The 21,008-nt window shown below is 37.0% G+C and overlaps 1 protein-coding gene across 4 annotated transcripts in view; it reads right to left on the bottom strand.

The window, feature by feature from the left end:
* The window catches only part of LOC124788711 (choline transporter-like protein 4), a 266,397-nt gene that overhangs the window by 152,011 nt on the left and 93,378 nt on the right, over positions 1-21,008 (bottom strand). For all 4 annotated transcript variants that reach the window (XM_047255992.1, XM_047255999.1, XM_047256007.1 and 1 more), the window contains one exon: positions 19,900-20,012. In XM_047255992.1, the coding sequence (XP_047111948.1) occupies positions 19,900-20,012 (113 nt within the window). The remainder of the gene's footprint in view (positions 1-19,899; positions 20,013-21,008) is intronic.

Raw genomic sequence — 21,008 nt, 5'->3', positions numbered from 1 at the left:
ATTTTTTGAGGTTTGTGGAGAATCAACTGATTACTGGAGAGTAGAGAGTTAATAAAAGGAGTCATGAAATTCAAAATCTGTATGAATACTTGTGTGGTGCGGATGGCTTCCCAAAATGGTTGTGGATTTCTTCTTTTTTTGTGTTTCAAGCTGCAATATCTACATTCTTATAGTACTTGGCCACTCTTTCAGTTGAAATATCTTATGTGTAGCCTTTATTCCTTGGGACTGATGGGAAGGAGTACACTCTGACACAGGCCAAGAAATGTGTAGGCGACATAACTGTTGAATGAGGAGGATAAAGAGTCATTGGAAATCTGGACTGATAAGAGGAAGATGTGGCAAAGATAAAGTTAATGAGCCCAAAAGTAATTGTTGCAAAGAAAAGCAAGTGTATGGGAAGTAAGGTAAAATAAAGAAGGGAAAAAGTACAATGCATTGTGATAGAAAAAAGCCAGAGGCACAACAGAAGGGAATTTGAGCAAGTAAACTAATTTACAGGGTATAAAAAGGGAGGGAAGAGAGATCCCACATGAGGCGCAGATAATGAAAGGGAGACACCATTTAAAATTTTAATGTAGTAAATAGGCATAGAGGGAAAATTTAAGGACAAGTAAAGAGAAAGTACAGATGTTGAAAGAATAAATTGATTAGTTATCTGGTAAGCATTATTCTATTCAAAAATAGAAAATCACCAAAGAAATTAACAGCTTACATATCATATGTACAATGAGCATGATCCAAAGTTATACTAAGAATAAGATCAAATAAAGACCAGACAGAAAGAAAGACCACGACTCCAAACAACTTGAGTAGTTGTGGTGTAGTTTGTATGAATATCTATGCTATTTATACATCATAAAAGAGTTACATTTTTGAGATTCATTACCCAAAATGTAAGGCAGGGAAAGAGAGAGGAGAGGAGAGGAGAGGAGAGAGAGAGAGAGAGAGAGAGAGAGAGAGAGAGAGAGAGAGAGAGAGAGAGAGAGAATTTGTATTCTTTCTTTAAATTTTCAGTCTTAGTCTGCACCAATGTTTTTTTCCCCACTTTTATCAAATGTAAAGAATATTTTTCATTCCTTATGATTAAATTAAAAATTAGTGTCAGTGTTCAGAAAGTCAAGTGACACTAAATAACCATGAAGTAAGACAGATCAAAGAGAGGAAATTTAGGAAATGCAATGACTTCTGAACAATTTTCCTACTGTGGTGGGAGGAATAGTTGCAATAAGAAAGTTGACTATTGGGGAATTTTCCTACTGTGATAGAGTGCTTGGAAAGTGAAAGTGGAGTGATTTATTGGAAAGACACCTGTGAAAGATATTTCCCACTGCAAGAGGAGAAGGTTCTTGTAAAACTAATGTACTTATAAATGACTTTAGGACGTTAAAAATCTACTAAATTTAATTTGTTCTATTTTTTATTGTTGGGAGTTTTCTTTGAATCGCTCCAAATGAAGAGAAGTATATTTGTGTTGTTAATATTTTCTTTCTTTTTTTCAATTTTCTCTAAATTAAAATTAGCAGTATTAAGAACTTTTAAAAATCAATCCAAATTACGTTTTGTTGTTTTTTCTTCAGAGAAAATCAGTTTAAATTAGGTACATTCTTGTAGAAAGTGATCACCATATACAAGAGGTCAGTAAAAATAAACAATTTTTTTATGGTCATGTTATATTGTTGACAATTTTTGTTCTTACTTAAAAATCTACTGCTTTATTTCTGAATGTATCAGTCCAAGATTAGAAAACCTACAAAGAAAGAAAGGAATCTCGAGGGTGTAAGAAGGAGGGTGGGGGCAAAACAGGATGCTGGGCCATGTTACATTCCATCCCAAAATGTTTTCATGACAATGTAAATAACGTGTGTCATATGTAACTGTTCTGCTATTCTTAGATCGAAACTAGTTTGATTACTTAATTTTGTGCAACTTTGCTAAGGGATACCAAGATGTTTTGCATTCTAGTCTCTGCAGAAAGGGCAGAAACGGTGGGGTGAAGTTCATTAAAACCAACAAGAAATGTCCCTTTTGTTCAAACCGTAGGATGTAAATTCAAACTGCGACACTTCTGTTACTATTTTAGGCCTTTATACAACTGGTAATCAAACAGATAAGACTACAGTGATTTATTTACATATTATTATTTATTTATTAATTTACAGACAGGGATAACGTGCTCATTTTATATAGTAACCTGAATCCTGCAAGGATTTAATTATTTAAGTGAAAGAACAGTGTGAAGAGTGATCAGACAGAATGTTCCTTGGTGGGGCAGTGATGAAATAGACAAGTGAGAAGAAGTCTTCATGAAAAGAATGTGGAACAATGCTAGAATGGTTGAAATGCAACAAGGAGCTATGGAGGCAGTCATCTGCTGAAGCAGAAGAAGACACTACATACACTAGCCGATGTGGCTTCACACAGATACCTACTTCCAGGATATCTTCCCTGAGATAAAAAGGGTTGGCATTTGCTGTAATATATAGATTAAGGGGACCAGCACCCTATTGTAAAATTGCTCATGTAAATTCACAGACTTTTTGGAGGTGGTTTCTGATTGCTCAAAAGTTGTAATAGTAGTTGAGAGTTCCATTTCAGTGCCTCGTAATGTTTATTGAATACATACATTTCCACTCATACTGCAACTGTTAACCTGCCAAAGCCCACTCCCTTATAGGCTCTCTTACCACAGGCCTAGCAAAGAATAATTACAGAAAAGTAGGTAGTCAGTTTAAGTCAATGTAAAGAACTCAGGTGCCGAGCAGATTTTGCCAAGTAAGAGGATTTAATCTATCTATAAGACTGTGTCTAGCTAAAACATTAACAAAAATGATAATGTTATTGACTGTCTTATATTCTTTTTACTTAATTAGCCCCATGACTTTACTTACAAAAAATACTGATGGGAACACAGATGATTGTTTATATTTTTGCCCTTTTCCTTTAAGAAGTTAGTTACTGATCTCAGTAGACAATATTTACTGTGTTTTATTCTGATATTAACTGGGCTCAAATTCTTCCATCAAGTTGAAGTCACATTCTAATTTTGTTCAAAGTGTCATACCCACTGATCGGGTTACTCTAGAATAACGGCATAAATATAACAAGTTTCACTTTGTGACAAGCGAGCATTCTACGCCATAGCCAAATGTGAAAGCTGGACAATCAAGAGACAGTTAAGGTAGGTGTGATCACAGCCAAACCTTTTGCCAGAGGCAGTTCTTTGCAGCAGATATATTTGTACAACATCAGGTGGTTGCAGGAACTCTGAAGTGTCACTTTATGTAGAATGCACATTCCTATACTCAGTTACATTTAGTTTTGTCAATAAGATATTAAGTTGTTGAATCTGACTCAATGTCACAACCAAATGATTGTCGAACTATTGCTCTCATATGAGTGAGAAGATTCTTTTTTAAGCCCTAAAGTTCACAGTATTAAATGTCGGATCATCCCTTTGTTGTTCATTAGTGTCCTGATAAATAGAACATAGCCACTTGTGTTTCAAGATATGTGAAACGCTGTAGGCATGATACTGTTGTTGTGGTCTTCAGTCTGAAGACTAGGATGATGCAGCTCTCCATGCCAGTCTGGTCTGTGGAAGTGTCATCATCTCTGAATAACTAGTATAACCTACATCCACTTAAACCTCCCCTGTATTCATCTCTTGGTCTGCTCCTACAATGTTTATCCCCCACACTTCCCTCTATTACCAAAAGTGAAATTCCTTGATACCTTAAGATGTGTTCCCTTCTTTTAGTCATGTTGTGAGGAACTTATTTCTTCCCCAGTTCAATTTAGTACTCACTCATTAAATTTTCAATCTACATTACGTCTTTCAATTCCTTACACTCCATTCAAATAACTTAAACAAAAAGACTTCCTTATAGTTACATCTACAAAAGGGTGATCAAAAAGTTTTCATTTGCGGGCATTACTGCAGCAAATGTGCAATGCAGCATGACTCCAGTGCAGGTATATAAGCAAGGCTTGGTGTGGCATTCGTGTCCTTCTGAGTGACATGCAGTAAATGCCGAAATGTGAACTATGGCAACACTATTACCAGATGTGACCAAACAGGACCAATGTGCTGTTATTCTTTTCTTGGCTGCTAAAGGACAAACACTGATAGACATCCACTGGATAATGGAGAGTGCGTACGGTGAAGCATGTCTATTGAAAGCAAACATTGCGAAACGGTACATCAAGTTCCATGCTGCTCACAATTTCACACAAGATACTGGTAAATGTGAGAAGCAAAAGTTATGCCAACTCAAGTGTAAGAAACTCGAACAGCTGCCCTATAGTCCTGATCTCTCCTCATGTGATTATCATCTCTTTAGAGTATCAAAAAGACCTTGAAGGGTCGATATTCCTGTCAGGTGAGGATGTGCAGTTGCGGACTTCTTCTTGTAGCAGGACATGGTAAATGGGTATCTTCTACCTGGTGCATCACTGGGGCTATTGCCGCAATGCCTACAGTGATTTTACCTGACTTGCGTACCTGTTCTGGACTGTAAGGCTTACAGATGGAAACTTCCTGATCACGTCTTTATATTAGGTGTTAACAAATTCCTTTTTTTCAGAAATGTTTTTCTTACTATTGCAATCTATGTTTTATGTCTTCTCTACTTTAGTTATCATCAGTTATTTTGCTGGTCAAATAGCAAAATTCATCTACTACTTTTAGTGCCTCGTTTCCTAATTAATTCCCACCCTCTGAATCACCTGATTTAATTCCACTACATTCCATCACTCTTCTTTTAATTTTATTGGTGCTCATCTTACAACCTCTTTTCAAGACACCATCCACTCCATTCAACTGTTCTTCCATGTCCTTTGCTGCATCTCAAAGAATTACAATGTCAACAGTACATGTGAAAGTTTTTATTTCTTTTCCATGAATCTTTATTCCATTTCCAAATTTCTTGTTTCCTTTACTGCTTGCTCATTGTACAGTTTGAATAACACCATGGGTAGGCTGCAACCCTGCTTCACCCAGCTCTCAATCACTGCTTACCTTTCATGCCCCTAATGAGACTCCTCTTGTTTTAGACTACATTTTATTTTCTAAAGTTAAATTTCACTGGGACTTGATGCAGACAAAATTCGCTGCTTTAAACAGCACTGTAGAATACAATAGCATTGAGTAAGAAGCAAGCTCTCACAAAGACATTCATGATGAACAGACACAATGGTGTGATAGTGAATCACTTGATTTGGGGGAGACAACATGAGCTTCAAGAACAAACTGAGCTTGGTGATTGATACATAGGGGAACCACAGGTGTTCTGGCTCAGAATTTTACATATTAAATATTAGTTATCAAAGTTCATTTTTGGTATAGCAAATACTAGGAGCAGCTTACAGGTAATCAGAAGTTTAACACAACAATACTACTCAGCAGTAAATTAATTAAATCAACAGACAAATCAATATCGTTAAGCTACTGACAATATGCAGACAGCTAAGAGGTTTTATGAAGTATGCAAGAGATTTTGGCTGCTCATCAATCTCACCAGTCAGTGATAGGATATACTAGGAGCCTGCTTTTATGTAATAGTCAGCAATAGAATGTACTCAGAGCTTGTTCTTCTGAGATAGTTGGTTTTACCATGCACTCAAATGTAATCAACTTTTTGAGATGAGCTATTTATGTTTATTTAATTGTAAGTGTTTTACAGTGTTCACTAATAAAGGACTTATTTCAAGTAAATTAGCTACCCACACATCCACCTGTACTCACAGGTCACCTGCTTGCATCTTCTGGAGCACCCTGTGTGCTACAAGAACTGCTTTGAGGGATGACATCAACAAAAGATCCACATAAAAAAGGTTGGAGGAAATCCTATGTACTGATTCATTAAGATATTCCAGGAAAGAGTTAGCTTAACTAGCACAGTCTCATGTACGAAGGTATGAACAGCAATACTGTATGGCAGCTACACCTTTTTCTATAGCCTCATGACTAAACTGAGAAACTTTGATGGAGGTTTAGAACTGTATATGGATCTTGCACCATTGACTCTTGTAACTGTCGTCTGGTTTCTGTGTAAGTTGTAGATAACCTTTTCTTGCCTGTATATTATCTCTGCTATCTTCAGAATTTCCCGTCTAAAGCTTTCTCTATATCTACAAATGATATATATAGAATCACCTTTCTTTAACCTTTCTTCCAAGGTAAATGCACAATCAACACTGTCTTGCATGTTCTTATATTTCTCTGGAACCCAAGCTGTTCTTTGTCAAGATTGGGTTCTACCAGTCATTTGAACCTTCTATACCTAATTCATATTAATGTTCTACAATCATGACTTGTTAAACTAATGGTTTGGATACTCAGGAAATCCAGACAGGGAAATTTGGCAGGGGGCTTGGATATTACCCTCTCTGTCCTTAGAAGAGATGCTGCTCATAACCCAGAATTCAAGATGACACTGACCACAGAGAAATAGCTTGAAGAGGAAGTGTCTGTATGACATGTATGTAACATGCCTCAGAGTCAGGCCTCTGGAAGAGTTGGAAAATGAAATAACCAAGTAAGGCTACATTTTGTCCAGCACAAGAAGAAATGTTTCAAGTATATTCTTAAGCTTCTTCTAGTAAGCAGCAATGCATAATCATTAGTCTGTATTCTCAGTGAGACAGCAACACTTTTTACTCACAAACATCAGTGTTACAGTGAATCTCAGTCACAACTGGTTGCAGAAAATACAAATGATTGTTCCACACAGTCATGGTTCCTAAGCTTAGCCAGCATGGCCAGAATTAATAAACATGTGAATGAGTACTTAGCATTCCTGTCTGGAAAGTTGGATGCAGAATGACTATTGCTGCAAGAAAGCCAAACAACTGATCTTTATTTAAGAATTTGACAGTGGAGGTGCTGTCTTCCCATGTACAAAACTGGGAACATAGATTCTATTAATATTATATGCTCCCAGTACATTGTTGCCACAGAAATTTTTCTTTTTCCTTTCCATTCAGGACAAAGATATAAACTTCTGGCTGATATGGGCACAGCTGCCCCCTCAGTCAATTTACAGGGATACCAGCAATAAGGAGCATCATCCTTACAGCCCATTTGAATGGATGATGCCATACCATTGATAATCCTCATTATACTCACGTGACAGGGTAACTGCAAGTGGTGAGGAAACAGCATCTCTGGCCAGAAAAACATGTGGGTCTGTCGGCCAACCAATTTAAAGCAAAGTGGCCACAGACTCTTTAATCACTGCTGTTTGAAAACTAATGTGTTCCTTTCCATAGCGAACTTAAATATTGATGATGATTCTGCACTGAACCAGTTCTTTGGGCAGTTCCTGTTATGACTGGTCCTGCTTGGGATCTGAATATAGCATCATTCCATCCACTGCTCTTAAGTTCTACTTTGACAAACTATTCTGCCAACAGACTGATTTAATCCTCTCCTATGAATAGAGTAGTTTTCACCACAGTAATTCAAGTGGTGTTAATTTAGATTGTATTCACTGCAGTCCTGGAAAATTTACAAGTTCTGTAACTCTTATGAACTATGTGTCATTTATTTAAGCTTCGGTGTATTTGAAAAAGCGTTTATAAATTACTTTTGTGATCTAAACAAGGGTTACAAAAGGATTCACAAAGTTAATCTCTGGTACTATTATTTTTATTGAAATACAGGATCTTTGTCAAAAGTCTGCAATAGGTTTGAGTTCAAGCTACGGCACACAAATCAGTTCCAAGTGTATGTCACCATTAGTCCAACAGCTACCATAAGATTTTGTAGGGATCAGTAAGTTCAGTTCATTCACAAAGAATCACTTAAAACTGTACAGATTACAAGAAATGTGAATTACTGTACACATTTCAGCTACTGATTCAGTCACATCCACAGTACTCTTAAGCAAACCAAACAGATCATTAAGAACTTGTGCAGAGTTTTGAAGTATGATTAATGCATAAACAATAAGGCACACATACTTAATTCCATGCCTGGATGAACTTTTAATCTAAATTAGCAATCTGAAAATATTTTTCTAAAACTGGCATAGCAGATGCCTAATTCTTACCTCCTATAGATGAGGAATCAAGGAGACTTAGCTGTAGTAAATATGTCTATTAAGCTCTATCAGTACTATAAGTTAACCTTTGGAATATTGTAATGGAACTGGTCAACAAGCCTATTTTCAGCATAATCCAGAACATAAGATACACACATGTAATGGGAGTACCTGATATGCTCAGACAACAAGACTACCCGCTACACAAAAATACTTCATACCTGATACGCTCATACAACAAGACTACCCGATACACAAAAATACTTCAGAAATCATATGAATTTTAGTTTCCATTGTTATGAATGGGTAAACTATGGAAAATTTTTTCACTTAGGTACAAATATACTAAAATGTATAATAAAATATTTCAAAATGTGGTTACTTTAGATTTGAGAGCAACTTTTTAAATGATTCAAACCTATAAGTGGCTCTCAAATGAAAATGACAGATGGAAAAAAGTACATAAGCTGTTTACTATCTCAAAAGTAATTACCATAACTGTTAATACATATATCTCACTGTGAGAGAAGATGACCAATGATATCATGCAAAATATCTGCGGTTGCCTACAAAAACGTGGTTGTACGCAGGCATGCACATCTTCATCCATCTTCATCCAGAGCAGATCGATGGCCACAAATGTCTTTCTTCAGAGCACCAAAGCTGTGAAAATCACAGGGGGAGAGATTGGGACTATATGGGAGATGTGTAAAGGCTTCCAAAAAACTTCTGTAGTGTAGTTGAAACAACTTTGGCAACAGGTGGTCTGGCAGTATCCTGCATCAGAATTATGTGATCCTTCAACATGCTTGCATGTTTGACTTGATTTTGCTCTTCAATTTCTCCAAAGTAAAAAGCCCATGAATGTTGACAGGTGGCATAATTATGTTCCTGGATAATGCCCACCCACATCTTGCCAAGGTTGTTTTGACAACACTGCAAAAGTTTTGCTGAGAAGCCCTTTTACATCCTCCATACAGTTCCAGTCTCTCCCCATGAGATTTGCATATTTTGGAAGCCCTGAAGAAAGACATTCATGGCCCTTGATTTGCTTTGGACAAAGTGGTGCACACCTGGGATTAATCGTGGTTTCATAGGGAACAGTAAACATTATCCATGAGAGCACTGACCATCTTGTCTCACAGTGAGATAAATGCATTAACAGTTATGGTGACTATTTTTTAAAAAGTAAACAGTTTACTTACTTTTTCCATCTGTGTTGTTTTCATTTAACTGCCCCTTTCATTATTATTGTTATTATTATTATTATTATTATTTAAATAAATATTTGATTCTTATTTGAAGGCCTTCTCCACTGTAAATATTGTCTAATATTACTGATTCATAAATTGTATCTTTTGATGCTAACAATCAATACGTAATTGTAGCATCTTTGAGTTGTGATGTGACGTGACCACTGTTGGTCACTTTAAATAGGAGCTGGCTTTTGTGCTGATGTGCTGCTTCATGTTTTATACTGTACTTGCCAATTGTTCATGTATTGTACTATGATGGAAGTTGGAAGAGGTTGTAAGGAAATTGCTATTCTATTCTGAAGTGTCATTGAAGCTTAAATGCCTTTTTTTTACATAGAAGAGATACTGCCAGTAGCAAGGTTATTCTGAGTACACAGTTTGAAGTTAACCATATCACCCTCCAGCATGCAGGGATTGTGTACTTCTAGATGAGCCAACAAGACAATGAAGACATCTAATCCAAAAAATGAGATAAGTAATATAATAATTGCTAACTAATTCTATTCATAACAAATAATACATGAACAATTCTACCAGTTTCTCTTACTAGAAAATGTATTATGTAAAGAAATGTAATGAATAGAATTGTGAGGCCTGCAATCAAAAATTGCTAACTTTAAGCAGAAGTAAAGAGATAAGCTGGTTTAAATATCAAGTATTCCGGCAACACACCAAAAGTTTCCGTAACAACTAAAATGTCATTTTGTTTTGGTGTGTGGACTGTTTAATGATAATATTGAGATAGGAATGAATCAAAAATTCTATCTGAATAAGCTCAGTACTTAGCTCACTAAGCTGGATGAGGCATGTTTAAAATGTAACTCAGACAAATGCAATTACTTTCAAGAACAGGTAGACTACCTTGGGCATATTTGAGTATTGGTATGAAAAGCACCTCACCTACTAATGCTCATGTGCAAGCAATTGAAGCATTATCAGTCCACAAAAAACTTAATTCACTTCCAGGCCTTTTTCAGAAAGTTACACTTCTATAATAAATCCATTCCCAATGCTGCACATCAGCTAAATAGCATTCACCATGAAGGTGCTCTGTTTCAATGGTTGACAGATTGCAAAGCACTATTTCAAACCGTTAAAACAAATTATGCTTTTTACCATGTCTTGTGAGATTCACATCAGGTAAGCAGCTGGTGCTGGGAAAGACATACACATACAGGATAGGTACTACTGCTACACAAAAATAAACATGCTAGAGAACACAATTACGTATTTTCATTTAAAATACTATATTTAACTCAAGTGAAAAAGTGGTACTTGTTATCACAGATCTGGTGCAAATATCCCAAGTATATCTCTATAGTGTAAAATGTGTCTTTGTTGCTGACATAAACTTGCATCTCTAGGTGAGGTTGCTATTGCAAATTTGTGAAGTGGTGCTTGACTCAGAGGCAGTGACTTCAAATCCTAGTGGTGGAAGAAATTTCCATTGCTACACTCTATTCATTGTACATTTAACACAGAGGTAAACATTTCACAATGTATTCCTCTGAATTTGTTGTTGGTTCATTGGCATCTACTTCCTGAAGAATGGAAATAATGCTCTCTTGGCTACAATTAGTATTGTATGCTCGCAATGGTGAGGCAGAATGAGGCGTAGAATATTCAAATGACAGAAATATGCATTTTAGTACTTACAAGACTGCAGTTGAGTGAATAAGAACATAGTTTCATAAGAGCAAGATCTCTGCATCAAATCCTGCTGCTATTACTTTTTTTCATTCCCACATAATAGTAACAACAGGTTTATTATGACTGTGCAAATTATCAATATTTGGTGATACAATTATTATTTACATAACGTTTATCCTGGAAAAAGGAGAAATCTTTTTTTGTATGGAGATTTGAAATAAAAAAGCTTTTAATCAGTTCAGTATAGTCATTTCATTTCATCTATATTACTATATCTATGTTTTTGACAAGTATAATATGTAACCTATGGTATATTGCACTAATTAGGATAATACTGTTTGCAGAACTATGGAAAACAATAACTACTATGGCATACAGCACATGTGATGAATGCTGAATTTTTGCATCAGTATGATTTTTCAACATGTATATTACAAAAAAACTTGGTTAATATTCATAAATGATTCTTGCTCGTCACACAATTTAGCAGCAAGCATACCACATACAATGAAGCATATCTCAGAATATTGGTACAGATGACTGGTGGTGTATGATAGGTCGAATTTTTATGCAATTTCCTCTAGATGCCATCTGACTATTGTGTTTAATGATGTACATGCAATTTTGTAGTCACTTTATAAGGTTCTTCACCTGCATGTGAAAATAAACATTGCAAGGCAGCACCAGTGATGTATATTTGGGAGCGATTATCTTAATACTACATGTTGCAACATAATATGAGAATGAAAAAAAAGTACCAATAGACAGATTCAACCCAGGGACCTCACTCTTATGAAACTAATTGCCTACTCACTCAGCTGCAGACTCCTTAAATACTGTCAACCATAAAAAGTATATAAGTGCAATTAAAATTTTCAGGCTCCATTTCCTCAAAAATGGTTGAGAGTTGTGTCTTCCTGTCTACATTTGTTGAAGTCCTAGTCGTGCCCTACACATCCTGTCAATATGAATCAAATCAGTGAGGGGACGTTCGTACAGTCCCCTTTTAACATTCTTACAGAGAACGCATCATTGGAAATGGTCTTACCTTTTTTATAAGCTCTTACAAAACAATGCTGAATAATAAAAGAAGTTTGGCTGACTTGTTACATGCCCATCAGCCATGGAAGCTGATAATACTCATGATTCCACAGATGTTCACTGGCACCAAATGCTTATACATCAGTCTATCCAGAGAGTAGCAGTCTGGGTCAGACTGTACAGAAGCCAGCTTGGCTTGATACCAGCAACCGTACAGATGGAGCAGACATCTGTGCATGAGAGCCTTTCAGCGTTGCTGTAACCAGATATGCCCACAGTGGTCTTACTAACCAAAAGCCCTTCTGCTGACAGAGAATGACCTGATGGTCTCACTGCAGAGACAGTCAAAATAACCTGAGAGCCTGCCTAGCCTACTCTCTTGCCTAACCAGCTTTATGAAGACAGTGCTGCCCCGCTGCCAAATCCCCACCAGTCAATGGGCCTATGAAGAAGGATGATGATCTGAAGTAACTATAGTTGACTAAGGTTGGAGTCATAGACCTAAGATCTGTGTAGTGGCGGGGATGGGGATGGGGGTGGGGGGTCAGGGTGGCATTCTGTTGTGATAGATAGTAATACCAGTGATCCTGAAGCAATGATGCACGGCAGGTTATGTGATAAATGATAATGTGGGTCACACCTCTGACTTTGGTGTGGTCATAAGTTAGGCACACAGAGATCAGGCTCTCATTCTACAATGTGCCTGGCTCAATTGCCATTGCTACAAAGAACATTGCTGTATTCTGGACTGCAGTTTGCCTTTGATTCGATAGTACTGCTACATGACAGTATTGAGTTTTGCATATTGTAAATGTAGAATAAGCTACACTATAAATAATGCACAGATGATACCACCTAACAAATGAAGGAATGGAATATGTAGTGACATGGTATGGAAACAACAAAGAATGTATGAAAGCAAAGCTCTTAGAACATGATACAATAAAAGTGGAAGAGACACACTTGCCACAACACATTCTGTTTCCTGATAAGCTGTTAGATCATTGACAGTCTGCATGACAGAATTTGTTGTGTGAGTTTGGTAACCTCCTATCACTGGACAACATGGATAGCAAACTCAGAATTCAAACTGAAGCCACTTATTGATTTATGTCCATACAATAGCTTATGAATTACTAATATTTATTATCCAGATAAATATATCTGTAAGTACATTTGATCAGAATGTGGAAGTAGGTTTATTATAGGTTACACAATAGTAAATCAGAAAGTTTGGCCATATTTACAGAATACAGGAGTATTTAAAGGATCTGCAATTGATACTGATCATTTTTTACTGGGATCTGAGATTAAGCTTCCTAGTAGGTTTCTGAGGAAAAAATGAACAAGTCAGAAAAATAATAGCCCAATTTTTAAGCAGTTTTAAAAAAATCTGGAAACAGACATCTGCATCAGATGAAAATGCAGAATTTTGTCAGAGATAAAACAGGAGTGCAGCAAGTTAAAGGAAATTTTAATTAACCCTGCTAAGGAAATACTTGGAACATAAAAACTACAAAAACCAAATCAGTTAAAATTACAGAATCATGAACTCAAGTAAGCTATAATGGAAATAAGAACTATATCTGATTTGGATCAATGGTAAGAAAGTGGAAGAAAAGGTACAGTACATAAAGCAAAGAGCAGTAGTTCACAAACTTGATAGCAGAGGTAGCTGAGAAAGAAATGTTAAAAGACTAGAATGTGATTTAACTGGAGCTCAAAAGTTTGGATTCAAAATATTCAAAAATTTGCACATTGAAATCAATGGGAATGCAAAGATAGACATAATACCAGGAAGGGGATGCTTACAGTACTACAAGCAGCTATTAGTCAAGGAATATGAGCCCCACTATCCAAATACTATGAATGTTGGAGAATACAATAAAGTCACAATGAGAGATTTTGAAATTAGCTGAAAGATGGCCAGGACCAGGAAGGCTAGAGCCATGAGTAGAATAAATCTGGAACTTACAAAATATGCCCATTAAATGTATAAAAGCTATTTGTGCAGTTGGTGAATGATATTTGTTGGTTTGGGAAAGTTCCTGAGAAATGGAGGATAACAATAATTATAAGTACACACAAGAAAGGAGACAAAAAAGAATGCTCAATATAAATTTAAATGCTGCTTATACAATATATTCATCTACGATTAAAAGGAAACTCCAAGTTCTCCTAGCAGACAGTGAAAGTGCTTTACAAGAAAATGTGTTTAAATTAAATAATGTTTTACAAACTTGGAGTCAAGACATATGACAACAAATAAACATGAAAATGACAATGACAGAAGAGATTAGGCACTACAAAGGAAAAATGGTGTGACCAAATTAAAAGGATTTTCCTTGAGCACTTGTCATGGCAAACGTTACATTTCAACCAAGCTGGAAGATGGAATATGAGATGGCCAATGAACAGATGGAGACAACAGTTTTGTTAAATTCCTTTGGTTTGAGAATGGTTCAACACACACTTCTTGAAATGGAAGAGTAAGAAAAAGAAGAAGAAGATAGAGAAGAAGAAATACAACTTCAATCACTTTAATGTGATAAAAATCATTAATGTGGTATTAGGTACTATACTATGAATGTATATAGCTGCCAATAAATGAGTACTTATGGATGTGTAGAGAAATGGCACTTTGTGTCCGTCTTCAACTGAGTGTCAAGCTGTAATGGTTGGCAAACTGTTAACTACCACTTATGGCACTGTAACGTAGTTATATTTCACTCATCATTTTGCTTCACAAAATAACCATCTACTGCATATTTCACAGTTGCATGATAATGTTATTATATTCAATGTCAAGTAATAGTTTGGATGAAGCTTTCACAACCCTTATCTGTTACATTCAGATAATCAGAGGATTGCAAAAATACATAGGTAAGTACAACCACATAGTGTGGTTGAAATAACTTTATACTACATATTACTTAAATGAAAATGCACAAATGATTGGGATACAGAACTACATAAGATCTCAAAGAATACTGTCAAAGACTGGGAAATTAAAGTGGCACAGATAAACTTGTTGCAACAAATTATATTTGCAATACAGTCCCTTAGGTGAGACATCAGTATGGTGTGAAGCACGCACAGGCCTTAGGTTAATCAGAAACTCTGAATGTTGTGATATGGAATAAAATGGTGGCTGGGTATGTTTCTATGGTATTTGAGTGGTTTACAATTCATTTGTTAGAGGACTATTCTGAATCAGTGGTTGACTACTCATGTTTCAGAGATGCTTCATGGGCAATGCATTAGGCAAAAGTGCAAGGTAGCTATACTTCTTCAAAGAAGACTGGGCATAGCATCCTACTGAAATATGGCATATGGAGTTGCCTGAAAAAGAGGAGTACCCAAGGCTCTAAATTTTCCTTGGCGTAGTGGTTAATGTTCAGTTTGCTCTCAGTACATATGAGTGGAGACCACATGTTGTTTCCAATCATGTTCCAAACCATTATGCTCTATCAAAACTAAGGCCTCACACTCTGTTTCTTGAAACCTTCTTGTCCCTTGGAGTTACTCCAAAAGACCTAACACTGAAAGTCCCTGTTTCTGGATGTAATCCTAATCTACACCAGGCTCTTTTATTTTTAAATACAGCAATCTCTTGCTCTTACTTGGCTAATCTGTGACCCATCTGCCTCGTTAGCCAATTTCTACTCTACCAGACTTCTCTCTTACTACAACATCCTGCAGTTATCTGCCCCTCATGTTTCTTTGAATGGTATCATCTGCCAAGCCAACTTCAAACTGCAACAACATGCCAGACTTCACCTCAAAAGCTATCCTACCTTCTCCTAAACTACCTGAACAGTAATGTTTCCCTTCCTGTTCCTCTGCAGCTCACTAAACAGCCACACATCAACCACCACACCTCTTCTACAAACATCTGCAGCTCGTGGTCTCGCAGTCGAGTTCTCGCTTCCCGAGCATGGGGTCCTGGGTTTGATTCCCGGCAGGTCAGGGATTTTCACCTGCCTTGAGGTGACTGGGTGTTTGTGTTGTCCTCATCATTTCATCATCATTAATGAAAGTGGAGAGACTGGACTGAGCAAAGGTTGGGAATTTGTACAGGCGCCAATAATCGTGCAGTTGAGCACTCCACAAACCAAACATCTTCATCATCGCCAATAATCGTGCAGTTGAGCACTCCACAAACCAAACATCTTCATCATCATCACATCTTCTACAAACTAAGCTTGGTCAATGTCCTTAATATCCAACAGCCTTCACCGCTGTGTCCCCGACCAAGAGTAACCCATTATCACAAGAACCAGTCACAACAGTACAGTGTCCTTAACCTCTCATCTAAAGCACTCTCTCCTCCTGAATTATCTGTATTGTCTAAGGGTCTCACTTTCAGCCCTAAACCTGCATTTGATTATGCTGCTTGGTGAAGGACCTACTTTCCTTTACATGTAAGATCCATTGAAAATATCACTTTGCAACCTAATCCCAAAACCTTTCAGACAACAAATCTGACACTTAACCCTACCTTGAACAGTTCAAACCATGGTCCCAACATGATCTGCCGCCACTACCTCAAAATCATCCCTTCCAAGAATTCTTTGCATTGAACATTGCTTCACAACCCTACCTCAGGCCCCTACAACAACCTGTTCTCTGCAGAACTGCAGACTCTATGTTCCCTAAAGGCTGATTACTCCATCATTATCCTCCCAGCAGACAAAGGATCTAGTACTTGACTGAAAGGAGTATGATACTGAAGGTCTACACCAGCTGTCTGACACCTCTACATACAGCATGTGCCACCAAGATCCCATCCCTGTGATTCAAATTGACCTGCAGCCCCTCCTTAAAGCCTCAGGCCCTCACAAGGACTAACACCTCAATCAATAGAACTTCTCACCACACTCAAACCATGCACCCCTACCTTTTACATTCTTCCAAATTTTGGAGCACACCACATGACACTCATTGTTACCCAGGTCTGGAGTGTGTTACACAGCCACTTTGACAGGGCCATGACTTCCCAAAATCATGCCCTGAAATGAGATCCATTCCACCTTAAATTTTGCCCACCACACCTAGAATAGTTTTCCGTCACCCTCCCAATCTTCACAATATTCCTGTCAGACCCTATGCTCCTTCTGCAACCACTCCCCTACCCTACAGTTTCCACCACTGTGACCATCCCTGCTGCAAGACTTATACTGTAAAGGGAGAGCCACCTGTGAAACGACACACGACATATACCAGTGGTTATGTAAATGCTGTTCAGCCTTCTACATCAGCAAGACTACCACCAAATTATCAATTAGGAGAAATGGGCATAGGTAGAGTGTGTATACTGGCAACTCACAGTATCCTGTTGTGAAGCATGCTCTACAACATGATAATCGTGATCTCGGCACCTGTTACACCACATGTCTGGATTCTTCCCTCAGTGACCAGTTTCTCAGAACTCCACAGGTGGGAACTAGCACTACAACATGTCCTTGGTTCTTGTCACCCAGCTGTCCTTAATTTACTTTAATTTCTTCCATCTCAGCATTTTTTCAGCAACTACTATTTGCTTCACTCTGTTTTAGTTTTCTATGTATTTCATTGTCTTACCCACCTATTTTTCACTGCCCCCTTCCCATCTGTTACATACACTCTTCTTAACTCATGCATGATGTTCAAACAGTAATCTCTGTCTGCATATCACCCTGGCTCTCAGGTTTTCAAATCTCATCTGATGCTGTTTCCAACAATCAGTCTTTCCTTCTCATCCCGTGCAGTTAGTGTCCCATGGTTCTGGGTGACTTTCATAAAATCTACCGCTTTTCCTAGACCAGTCTTTTTCCTTCACCTCTCTTGCTTCCCCTTCAACCCTTCTGTCTGAAGAAGGAGCCACTGGCTCCAAAAGCTTGCCAATTACAGCTCTCTTGTATGTGTGTGTTCTGCCACCATGTCGTGAGTAGATTTTTTATCTATCCAATTGAACTATTTTGTCAATATTTGATGGTTTTTACTGTTATATTAAACCATTATGATACGCATTCATCCATAATCCTGCTCAACTAAGCAGGCTGCCATATTGCACACATCATAGTAGCATCCAACATGTACATTACCATCACTCTATGGCAGATTGAAAAGGAAATCTTCCAGTACATTTTATCATTCAGCATGCGAGTGATAGGTCTCCCATGCTCATTGTAATAAGAGGCAATTCTGATTCCTGAACAAGACATTCCAGTGCAGTGTCTTTTCAGTCCAGACCATAGGATATGGTATTCAACCACTGATGGAGAGGGGGCTATAACCATTGCATTATATCAATACCAGTCCAATACTGTGGATGAAGCTATGCTGTCACTTAGAGCCTTACAAAGAACGTATGAAATATTCAATTTCACTTCGGTGAATGAATCTATATACATGCTCAACACTTCATATGACCCACCTCTATCAATTGCTTTCACGCAGATGTCACTGTCACAGCACCACATTATGATTGTATCAATTTAAATGTCATCATATAATCAGACAATGGAAAGCCCAGGATGGAATAATAATCTTATGAAAAGGAGAAACTGCTACTCACCATATAGAGGAGACACTGGGTAACAGACAGGCACAACGAAAAGACTTCTATACATTCATCTTTTGAAGTGAAAAACACAAACACACACACACACAAACACACACACACACACACACACACACACGCACAAAAAGCACAACTCACATGATCAATGGTTGTGGCCACTGCAGCCAGCAGGAGGTGGAGGGAGAAAAGTTCTTTTAGAGGAGCCAAAAAATATATCTTTTGATATAGTTTATGGTACAGTTTCGTATATGTACAACATCATACACACGATCACATAAAGGTACTAATTGCATTCATTATGGGTTATAAATAATAGAAACATTATGTTTAGTTTTTGTCAGGTACAATATGCAAGTATATTATTTTCCAGTAAAAGGTTTATCATCTCATTGTTTAGCTGAAAAAGGGAGAGTCCTAAAAAACAAAGAGAACTCTTTATTTAAATGTTTCTCACTGTAGTATTAATTATGCGACCTGTTAAGTACACAATGTGCAAATTTCTAATTGCAGACATTTAATTGAAAAGAATTCCAGATAGAAATTTGTTATTCAAAAAGAAAATATTTGTTACCTGATTAATAAAGATACAAGATGATTAGTTCAGGTGAAAACATTTCATTAAAGGAAAATTCATCAAGGTGGTTAGTAAACAAACTTATAAATCTACAAAGACTTGCCTTAAATCTGTAATTAATATAAATTACAATAACTTTTGTACCATAACATTAAAACTGTAGAACTAAACAATGTTATATTTGTTTATAACGGAGGTCCTAATTGAAAAGTATTGCAGTTAGGAAAGATCAAGCTTTAAGAAATTTTTGGCACACATGAGAAAACAATGTGAAAATGCATAATGTGCCAACCAGGTAGTAACATGTTTCCTTACATTTTAAAGATTAAGTGCAGTGAGTCACTACTTGTTGAAATGTAAACACAAGTTCAGTCTTTCAAATATTATGACTTCTCATAAATATAAGTTAATTGCAATGTTTATTATCAAGATGTGACTGCAAAGGTGTCATTCTCGAGGAGAATACATAGCAAAGAAATATATAAAGGAGAGTTTCAATCTTAAGTATGGAAACCTGCCCCATAAAGATACTGACACCAACAGTTACCTAGGACTATTCCACTAGACCATGAGAGGATGTTTAGTAGCTCTGTTAGCATCCCCTCCCAGTGAAAACTACATTGTGCAATAGTACTCGTTTACCAAACCAGAAGTGCACTAATAATGAATCGCAATTCATGTACTATTTAACAACATTCAACTACATGCAGAGATTTTGAAGAATGAAGTACTGATATTTTATATAGCTAATTTGGTAAGTATACTTACATGTGTCAAATTTTGTTTAATAGTTTGGCCATCAATAAACTCTTCCACATCAACTCCTGCTCTCTTCAATAATGTAGAGTTGATCTTAGGTACTGGCAGACACCTTTTACCAACTGCAAAGAAAAAATATTTCTGAATTTTAAACCAGTGAGCAAGGTTTATATTAAGATACTTCTTTAAACAATAACTCAGAATATTAAAACCAGTCAAGTATGTTAAACTAGAGTACTAAGAGAATACATTATATCATTTTATTCTGTTGAAACATAGACCAACAAAAATCTAACATCACAACAGTTGTATTACAGCTTTTCTGCAAAATTTTCCAAGGCTTTTTTAAACCAACCAACCATTGGTTTGATGCAGCTCTCCACGCCACTCTATCCTGTGTGAGCCTCTTCATCTCTGAGTAACTACTGCAGCCTACATTCTTCTGAATCCGCTTAGTGTTTTCAGATCTTGGTCTCCCTCTACAATATTTACCCTCCACGCTTCCCTCCAATACTAAATTGGTGTTCCCCACATGCCTCAGAATGTGCCCTACCAACCAATCCCTTCTTCTATTCAAGTCATGCCACAAATTCCTGTTCTCTCCAATTCTATTCAGTAACTCCTCATTAATTAAGCGATCTGTCATCTAATCCTCAGCATTCTTCAGTAGCACCACATTTCGAAAGTTTCTATTCTTGTCTTGTCTAAACTAATTATCATCCACGTTTCACTTCCATACATGGCTACACTCCATACAAATGCTTTTAGTAAGGGCTTCCTGACACTTAAATCTATACTCAATGTTAGCAAATTTTTCTTCTTCACAAACGCTTTCCTTGCTATAGAAATAAGTATTCCTCCACATTGTGTATTATCAAATGACAATTTTTGAGCTATTTGAAGAGAATAAAATTGAAAAATGTGCATTTCACAGCCAAGAAATGAGTTTAAAGTCTTCTCAAGAACATTTTGGCTTCAGCTTCAGAAGGTAAGTAACAAAAAGGAGGGAGGGGTGGGGAAGGGGGGGGGGGGGTCACACATCGTAATCAGATATGAGGGTGGTTCAGAAAGTAACCACTGTTCTAGTGTGGTGCTCGTATTTGCATGTGGAGCACCAC

The sequence above is a fragment of the Schistocerca piceifrons genome, chromosome 1 (genome assembly GCF_021461385.2).
Source record: "Schistocerca piceifrons isolate TAMUIC-IGC-003096 chromosome 1, iqSchPice1.1, whole genome shotgun sequence".
Classification (NCBI taxonomy): domain Eukaryota; kingdom Metazoa; phylum Arthropoda; class Insecta; order Orthoptera; family Acrididae; genus Schistocerca; species Schistocerca piceifrons.
This window is presented reverse-complemented; position numbering and strand designations above follow the sequence as displayed.